Here is a 10,000-nt window from a genome sequence, read left to right as displayed (position 1 = left end):
TATAAAAGCAATAAACCACTCGAGGCCGTGTGTTATAGTGATTTTATAACAGCTAGGGGGCGTTGTTAGGCACGACGCGAAGCTGTTAATTCTAACAGTACAGTGGAGAGAAGTTGCAGTAATGTTGTGATACTGTAGAATAGTGTTTGATTCTAACAGTACAGTAGACATTATGAGCTGTGGTAATGCTGTGGTAGGATAGTGCTTGATTCTAACAGTAGACATTATGAGCTGTGGTAATGCAGTAACTAGCAGCCTGCTGGAGCAGTGAACAGCAGTGTTAGTTGTGAGTTGCAGGCTGATGACTCAGTAACTCTGCCAGCAGAGCGGCAGTAATGACCGGCGCCCTGCGACAGACGTTTATCTCCCTGTGGGTTTATCAAGCTAACAAGAGGGCTGCATCACTGTCTGTTGCCTTCCTCCTCTGCACACACACACACACACACACACACACACACAGGCACAGGCACACACACAGGCACACACACACACACACACACATGCGCACACACACAGGCACAGACACAGGCACAGGCACACACACACACACACACACACACACACACACACACACACACACACACACATCCCTCTGGACACTACTGATGAAAATGTACTAGAGCTGGCTGCTAGAAAGAACTGTCAATCATTAACATTGTCAGCTGGTTCCAGTGTGTGTGAGTGTGTGTGACTCCTGTGTGACGGCCCGAGGGTTCCTGGAGACGGAGGTTACGACAGGGGAGTCATGCTGCTACCCAAGGGGGGTCTAGGCATAGGGAAAGGTCCCCACCGTATGGCTGTATATGTCCCTAGGGGAAGGGTGACCGTCTCTCATGTGGTGCACAAACACCGACCCTTTAGATACGAGGACGTCAGGCGCCTCATCCGATCGTAGTTGCAAGGCCGCATGATTGAGAAGAGAGAGAGAGACAGCTTTGTCTCGAAGGACGTAGGGGGGGGTGGGACACCCACCCCTCCCTCTCGTCAGGGGGGTTAAAACCACCGTTCTGCTGTATGTTCTTTGATTTGGGTTCAGACAGCATCCAGACTGGTCATCCGTGCATTAGACATCGCCATGTTCTTTTGTATGTTATACCTTCTGGAATAAACCGCTTTTGCTTAGACTAACCCATCCCGTGTTGGAGAGATTCATTTGGACCACCTGAGAAAGGAGACACTGGACTGTGGGGTATATTTGGAGATTGGGGGTCCGTCTTTTATCGGAAACAAAAAAACACAACGCAGAGCTAATCAAGGACAATAATAAAAGACGACAAGATTCAACACTACTGATACCAAAGGGCATCATTTGTTTTAGAGAGAAGATGCACTTGTGAGTTCTGGCAAGTAGTAGTACATTGGCTCTTCCTACGTTAAATGCAATTATTGTTAGTCGCTTTGGATAAAAGTGTCTGCTAAATGACTGTAATGTAATGTAATGTAATGTAATGCATCTCTCTGGGTGCCTTTATGCTGTTATTATAGTATTGTATAGATGTCCTGCTGTATACTGTACACTGGTTTGAGATATGTCTTCTTGTGATCTTATTAAAGTGTATCTTATCTTTCTTATCAGATAAGTTATCTAGCATTATTGTATAGTCTAATTTCTCCCTCTTTCTCTCTCTCACTCTCTTTTTCTTTCTTTCTTTCTTTCTTTCTTTCTTTCTTTCTTTCTTTCTTTCTTTCTTTCTTTCTTTCTTTCTTTCTTTCTTTCTTTCTTTCTTTCTTCCTCTCTTTCTCTCTCTTTCTCCCTCTCTCCTTCTCTCTCTATCTCTACCCCCGTCAGCTCCTATGTGAATGCCAGAGTTATGAGTACCTGTGTGTACTGAATGTGGGTGACTGTAAAATAACCATATATGACTGTAATATGACCATATATGTCTATTTCCGTTTGAGGACGTTCTGTTAGTTTAGTTACACCCCACAGGATGTTTATATGTAGTGTACACATGTGTGTGTGTGTGTGTGTGTGTGTGTGTGTGTGTGTGACCTTCCATGGTAATGTGTAATAGACTGACCTCAGCTTGTTTTGGGGGTGTGAGATGTAGTGTGTGCGTGTGTGCGTGTGTGTGTGTGTGTGTCTCTGTGTGTGTGTGTGTGTGTGTGTGTGTGTGTGTGCGTGTGTGTGTGTGGCGTCTTCGCCCACCTCCTCTCGCTGGTGTGTGAAGGGGAAGCTGGTGACTTGTATAACTACAGTAATATGGGAGGTGAGGGAGACACTGTACAATCTAATGGGCGTGTCCATCCTGAGTCACACAGTCTGCCGTCGACATGGTAACTCAGGTGTGACAGGAAGTAGTCATTATGACTCTGGCCTTCTCACGCAACTCAGCCCCCAAAACACCTCAAAATAAATCTCTGAAACGTCTCTGAATGATCTAGATCATTCAGATCTAGATAGATCTGATTTAGAACTATGGTTTCTGAATTTTGCACATCTTACTGTAATTGTTTTTAGCTGTATTTCTTGTTCTGTTCTTATTTATTTGAACTTATTTTACTCTATTTTCATGTTGTGCTTTTAGTGTTATTATTGCCTTACCTCTGTTTTATTCATGTTTTATCTTTGTACTATTTTATCTCTTTTACTCGTCGTCACTGTAAATGAGGGCAACCTCAGTGTCCTTCGAGTTTAAATAAAGGTTATTGATTGATTGATTGATTGATTGATTGATTGATTGATTGATTGATTGATTGATTGATTGATTGATTGATTGATTGATTGATTGATTGATCTGGTGAATTCCTGGACTTCCTGGTGCTCAGGTGGGAGGGGCCTGTGGTCTGATCCTGGAGCCCATGCTAGATGTTAATGATTAAACAGTGTTTACCTTCAACCCTGATGCCCTGCGTGTGTGTGTGTGTGTGTGTGTGTGTGTGTGTGTCCTTCCCCAGGCTGCTGGTGGGGTCTCCCTGGAGTGGGTTCAGTCAGGACAGGAAGGGAGACGTCTACAAGTGTGAGATCAGAGGAGCCAGCTCAGGTTGCCAGCGCCTGGACCTGCAGAGTAAGACACCGTGTGTGTGTGTGTGTGTGTGTGTGTGTGTGTGTGTGTGTGTGTGTGTGTGTGAATATAATATAGTTATGGTGACATCATGAGGAAGGTGTGTAGTTACCTGAGGCTGGTTAACCACAGATCTGTAGACTGTAATCCTGGACTGACAGATCTGCTGTGAGAGCTTTAATCCAGGCTTAATCTGTCCACCGCCACTCTCACCTTCATGTGTTTCAATAAAGCGTACGCTCTCTCTAATCCAGGGGTCTCAAACTCAAATTGGCTTGGGGCCACTGCTGGTATCGTCAACTCATAGGAGGGCCAAGTCAACTTCAACTACTACTAACTATAAGAAAGTGCAATATTTCGGAAAATGTCATTTTTCATTTCCATAACTAGACTCACAACTCAGTCTCTAAATGTTGCAAGACTATTCCATAACTAACATTTTCATCATACAAATTCAAACCGGTTTCCATTCATTTTAATATATTTTAACAGTTAGTGCTGCAAATCTTTTTTCCTTACTTTTATTTGATCTTGAATAGCCTACATTTGTACTACCTACTATTCTGTTTTAACTGCAAGATGCATCACTACTGTAAGCCTGCCCTGGACCTGTAGCTAGCTACTTGCATTTATTAAAGTTCAGGTTTGTTTCCATTTCTTACCAGACACTTGAATACATGTGTAGGCTACTACTCTATTTCTGGCTAGACACTTATCTTGAAAGACTGAGACGTCAGCCCTCTCAACTGTGTGGCTCATTTTTTTCTCTCGTCTCCCGACACTCTCCATGTTTACTAGCCTAATGAATAGCTCATTATATTCCTTCAGAACGGCCACTTTGTTCTTGCATATCAGGCAGGTAGCATTTCCATTGAACTCTACAAAAAATACTACAATGTCCATCTTTCTTGAAACGGTCTGTGTTCCTAACGTTAGTTAATCATGAAAACAGCCTCTCGGTAGCTAGCTGCATTCCGTTCACAGTCGCGTGCGGATTGATTGCACCTGTGACTGCATCGTTCACCTTGCGCGCTGTGCACAATAACAGAATTTCGCCCCACAATTTGAATTTCGCATTGTAGGCCTGCCTGCCGGCGCCGTTTACAAGGAATTATTTTGCGGGCCGGATTACATTATATTTCTGACATCATGTCGCGGGCCGGATGGAGTGGTGTGGTGGGCCGCAAATGGCCCGCGGGCCGCGAGTTTGAGACCCCTGCTCTAATCTCCTCCTCTCTCACGTCTCCTTACCTCTCCTCCCCTCTCCTTTCTCTCCTCGTCTCCTGTCTCCTCTCTCCTGTCTCCTCTCTTCCTCCCCTCTCTCCCTTCCTCTCTCCTCTCAGACTCAGTGAACATCCCAGAGGTGAAGAACATCAATGTGAATATGAGTCTGGGTCTGACTCTCACCCGGACGGCGATGGCCGACAGATTCCTGGTAAATATCAGCTGCCTGTGCTTGACATAGACTCTAGACCTAACCCACCTAGACCCTAACCCACCTAGACCCTAACCCACCTAGACCCTAACCCTAACCCACCTAGACCCTAACCCACCTAGACCCTAACCCACCTAGACCCTAACCCTAACCCACCTAGACCCTAACCCACCTAGACCCTAACCCACCTAGATCCTAACCCTAACCCACCTAGACCCTAACCTACCTAGACCCTAACCCTAACCCACCTAGACCCTAACCCACCTAGATCCTAACCCTAACCCACCTAGACCCTAACCCACCTAGACTCTAACCCTAACCCACCTAGACCCTAACCCACCTAGACCCTAACCCTAACCCACCTAGACCCTAACCCTAACCCACCTAGTCCCTAACCCACCTAGACCCTAACCCTAACCCACCTAGACCCTAACCCACCTAGACTCTAACCCTAACCCACCTAGACCCTAACCCACCTAGACCCTAACCCACCTAGAACCTAACCCTAACCCACCTAGACTCTAACCCACCTAGACCCTAACCCTAACCCACCTAGAACCTAACCCTAACCTACCTAGACCCTAACCCACCTAGATCCTAACCCTAACCCACCTAGACCCTAACCCACTTAGACCCTAACCCTAACCCACCTAGACCCTAACCCACCTAGATCCTAACCCTAACCCACCTAGACCCTAACCCACCTAGACCCTAACCCACCTAGAACCTAACCCACCTAGACTCTAACCCACCTAGACCCTAACCCACCTAGACTCTAACCCACCTAGACCCTAACCCACCTAGACCCTAACCCTAACCCACCTAGACCCTAACCCACCTAGACCCTAACCCACCTAGATCCTAACCCTAACCCACCTAGACCCTAACCCACCTAGACCCTAACCCTAACCCACCTAGAACCTAACCCTAACCCACCTAGACCCTAACCCACCTAGACCCTAACCCACCTAGACCCTAACCCACCTAGACCCTAACCCACCTAGACTCTAACCCACCTAGACCCTAACCCACCTAGACCCTAACCCACCTAGAACCTAACACTAAACCACCTAGACACTAACTAAATCAGATTACGTAAAACATGACTTTTGTTTATTTTTTTGTTTTCTGCCTGTTTTCTGTCAGACGTGCGGACCGCTCTGGGCTCAGCGATGCGGCAGCCAGAATTATTACCCAGGGGTCTGTGCGGAGGTCAGCCCGCTCTTCCAGCCCCAGCCCGCGTTCTCACCTGCCCTTCAAAGTAAGAGTCCTTCATGAGCATTCCTCACTTCTACTAATACTACTATTTTGTCAATGTCAATGTCATTTTATTTCTATAGCACCATTCATACAAATCATGTACAGTATGTAGCACATACTGTAGTGCTTTACTTAAAAAGAGATGGATAAAAGCAGAAATCATTTAAAAGATAATGTAAAATAGAATAGAATTAAAAATTAAATTTTGTATCTGCAATGTTATACGCACAGATTATGGGTTAATACTGTAGTAATGCACATTAAGTAATACGATTTCTGTTTTTTGTTTTTTTCTCGGTCCTCTTCAGCCTGTGGCGGTCCGATGGACATCGCCATTGTTCTGGATGGGTCCAACAGCATCTACCCGTGGTCGCCGGTGGTCGCCTTCCTCAAGAAGCTTCTGGAGAACCTGGATATTGGACCAGATAACACTCAGGTGGATGTTTGTCTCAATAGTGTATCAATGACCTCTGTCTCAAGCAATATGGCCCTGATCAATCGCCCGTCAATCGCCTTAACAGAAATGATTGATCCTATAAATTATTATCCTTTTCCTACCCCGACCCTACCCCTGACCCCTGCCTCTATCTGGGCCCAGGCACATTCACGCACACACAGACATACACCAGTGTTTGCCATGTCTCTCCTATGATGTTATTAGCCTCTTTTACTCTGAAAATGTAATTTAATGTTATTTATTGCTTCATAAATGTTCTTAGCCGGTAGACAAACATACTCCAGGAGCTTGCTCGATCGCCTTGTTGAGAGGGGTCAGGGAAGAATTTTTACAGCTCACTTATCTGGCCCCCGGGTGATACTTTTTTTTTGCTTCCCTCTGGAATATGTAGAGAGTGGGTCGTATGCCCACCTCCCTTGTTCTCTGTAAAGCGCATTGTGTTGCCTCTGGGTATGAAATGCGCTATACAAATAAAGCTTTGATTGATTGATTGATTGATCTCCCCGGCGGTCTCTCCAGGTCAGTGTCGTCCAGTACGCGGTTTTTCCGAAGTACGAGTTCAAGCTGAACTCCCACCAGACCAAGGAGTCCATCGTGGCGGCGGCCTCTGCAGTCACTCAGATGTCTGGGACAGAGACCAACACCTTCAGGGCCATCGAGTTCGCCAGGTCAGTCTACCACACCCAAGGGCGTAGGTTTGCGTATGGACGGTCGGGACATGTCCCTACCAACATTTAGGGAGGCCCAAATTGTCCCTACCAACATTTAAGCAACCTTGTTCGCATTATCTTTGGAGTGCAGATTAGATCATTTAGATGACCTTCCCATAGTTTGGAAGGATAGAATTGGCCGTACCATTTTGAGTGAGTGAGTTTGCATTGTTCGGAGTTACATTAGACCGTTAACTCATGTTTGATTGGCTCATTTGGCTGAGATAGATTGTTGCATTTTCGCTGGATCTGAAGATCAGCAGCCTTACAGACAGACGCTGACAGCAAGCCATACAGTTGTGATTCTGACAGCCGTTTAGATACATCCACCACAATGTCGCCTCCCCCTCAAAAGAGGATGAGGGATATCAGAGGCTTTTTCTCCGCAACTGTAAGTAACGTTAGCGTTAGCTAGGTTAGCTAGCTACTGGTAAAATAAGTATCTAACGTTAGGCAGTAGCCACATGAAAACCAGCTAGGTTGGTGCTAGCTAACTTTACCTAAACTAACATAAATGCAGTGGTGTGATTGTCGTTTGACGGCCGCCGTACTGAAAAAGTAAGTTATGTCAATGTAGCGGTTAGCGCACGTGTGATTTCAGTTGTGAGTCGAGGTTACTCATTGGCTCTACCCTTTCCTTATCTTTGAGGACATCTACTGCAACTTGTGAAAACTCCTTTTCAACAGAAATGTTTTCTCCGGGCGTCAGCATCATATGTTGCATATGTTTTTATCAGCTGCATTCTCGGTACCCCGTCCGCTGCCATCACATGGATATACTTGGCTCGCGCTGGATTTTGATTTTCTTCTACAGGCCTCCAAATTACACCAAAGAGCCTTCTCCTTTCCTCTCCCTCTCCTCGTCCCCAGCAAAAATTGTGTATGCAGGCTACACTGTTATATGGTCCCTACCAATGTTGAAACCAAACCTACGCCCTTGACCACACCCTGACGTTACTGCAAGTTAGGGTTGTGTGTGTGTGTGTGTGTGTGTGTGTGTGTGTGACTGTGTGTGTGTATGTGTGTGTGATGCCCCTGCTCTCCTTTCCCAGATTTATCAGAGAGTCTGTTAAAACAGCGTTATAAAAGTGGCCTTTATTGGTGTGTGTGTGTGTGTGTATGTGTGTGTGTGTGTGTGTGTGTGTGTGTGTCAGGGAGAAGGCTTTCCTGCCTGAGAACGGTGGGCGTCCCGGCGCCAGCAAGGTGATGGTGGTGGTGACAGATGGAGAGTCACATGACAAGAGCCAACGGGACGACGTCATCGGAAAGTGCGAGGCGGACAAGATCACTCGCTTCGGCATCGCGGTGAGTTCACGCTCGGACAGTCCCGGCCCCGCCTCTTCTGAAGCCCCGGGCAAGATTTTGGATTGGCGCCCCTCGAATGTTTCTCCATTGAGCCCCTAGAATAGATCGCCCCCTTGGTGACCGCTTATCTCGACCAGTACCAGGCCAGCCCTGAGATCTGACCATTCGGATCAGAACGTATCAGTCACAAATACAGGTTCTAGATCTTCATCCGCAGCCTTGTGGATGAAGTGCTGAGGCGTCTCTCTCAACCTGAAATATCCAAATCTAGAACTCAAACCGATGGTCTCCTAAGCCTCGTCCTGCTGTAGTATCCTCTGCTAATGTGTCTTTAGCTCTCTCTCAGTAGTCGACTCAAAATCAATCTCTAAATGCTTTGCTCAACTTGAGACTGAGGACTTTTGTTCAGATTTTTTCACTTAAAGTGGGTGGAAACAGTTTGAGAGTTTAAAAAACTGTACTGTAGAATCAGTCCAGGGTTCCTAGGGTGTAGCTTTGTTCAGGTTTGAGCCAATCCATCACATTACATTACATTACAGTCATTTAGCAGACACTTTTATCCAAAGCGACTCCAAAGCAATCAAAAGTCTTTAGGGCGTAGCTTTCTTCAGGTTTGAGCCAATCCAAAGTCTTTAGGTCGTAGCTTTGTTCAGGTCTGAACCAATCCAAAGTCTTTACGGCGTAGCTTTGTTCAGGTTCGAGCCAATCCAAAGCAGTAGGTGTAGTCTTGTTACTCGCCGTTCTCGCCGGCGTTCTAGCGATTGTTTCAACGTAGAAAACCCCAGATGTTCAGAAGGCGGAGATCCTGAATGTCTGGTATCACGAGACTACCTCAGTAATGACCTCTCTCCGTTCCCCTCCCTCCCCGCACCAGGTGCTAGGTTACTACATCAGGACCGGCACCGACACCAAGAACCTGATTGCCGAGATCAAGTCCATCGCCAGCTTGCCCACCGAGCGTTACTTCTTCAACGTGTCGGCGGAGGAGGCCCTGCTGGAGATCGCTGGGACACTCGGAGACAGGATCTTCAACATAGAGGGTACAGAGCTTCTGTCATTCACATCTTCAACATAGAGGGTACAGAGCTTCAGTCATTCACATCTTCAACATAGAGGGTAGAGAGCTTCCGTCATTCACATCTTCAACATAGAGGGTACAGAGCTTCCGTCATTCACCTCTTCAACATAGAGGGTACAGAGCTTCTGTCATTCACATCTTCAACATAGGGGGTACAGAGCTTCCGTCATTCACATCTTCAACATAGAGGGTACAGAGCTTCCGTCATTCACATCTTCAACATAGAGGGTACAGAGCATCAGTCATTCATATCTTCAACATAGAGAGTACAGAGCTTCAGTCATTCACATCTTCAACATAGAGGGTACAGAGCTTCAGTCATTCACATCTTCAACATAGAGAGTACAGAGCTTCAGTCATTCACATCTTCAACATAGAGGGTACAGCGCTTCAGTCATTCATATCTTCAACATAGAGGGTACAGAGCTTCCGTCATTCACATCTTCAACATAGAGGGTACAGAGCTTCAGTCATTCACATCTTCAACATAGAGGGTACAGAGCTTCAGTCATTCACATCTTCAACATAGAGGGTACAGAGCTTCAGTCATTCCATCGCAAACCCGAGATGTATTTGTTTGTGTGTGTTTGCGTTTACAGGCAGACATTAACGGTAATGATTTGTCCTCGACCGACTTACTTGGTCGAATAAAGGTTGGATGAAAACAATAATGATTTAATTATACCCCGTAAAAAAAAATGCAGAAACAGAACAGATCCCTCTCCTGTCCTGTCCCTGACCAAGACACAG

General features: G+C 46.1%; 1 protein-coding gene across 1 annotated transcript in view; it reads left to right on the top strand.

Annotated features, from left to right (window-relative positions):
- The window catches only part of LOC311327102 (integrin alpha-2-like), a gene marked incomplete at its 5' end in the record, with an annotated part of 40,617 nt that overhangs the window by 12,381 nt on the left and 18,236 nt on the right, over window positions 1-10,000 (top strand). The window contains 7 exons of the mRNA XM_084460129.1: window positions 2,899-3,008; window positions 4,349-4,440; window positions 5,587-5,701; window positions 6,009-6,136; window positions 6,677-6,825; window positions 8,022-8,172; window positions 9,047-9,212. Of these exons, the coding sequence (XP_084316255.1) occupies window positions 2,899-3,008; window positions 4,349-4,440; window positions 5,587-5,701; window positions 6,009-6,136; window positions 6,677-6,825; window positions 8,022-8,172; window positions 9,047-9,212 (911 nt within the window). The remainder of the gene's footprint in view (window positions 1-2,898; window positions 3,009-4,348; window positions 4,441-5,586; window positions 5,702-6,008; window positions 6,137-6,676; window positions 6,826-8,021; window positions 8,173-9,046; window positions 9,213-10,000) is intronic.

The sequence above is a fragment of the Borostomias antarcticus genome (genome assembly GCF_949987555.1).
Source record: "Borostomias antarcticus genome assembly, chromosome: 30".
NCBI lineage: Eukaryota > Metazoa > Chordata > Actinopteri > Stomiiformes > Stomiidae > Borostomias > Borostomias antarcticus.
Note: the sequence above shows the minus strand (reverse complement) of the source record. Positions and strands in the feature narration are given on the sequence as shown.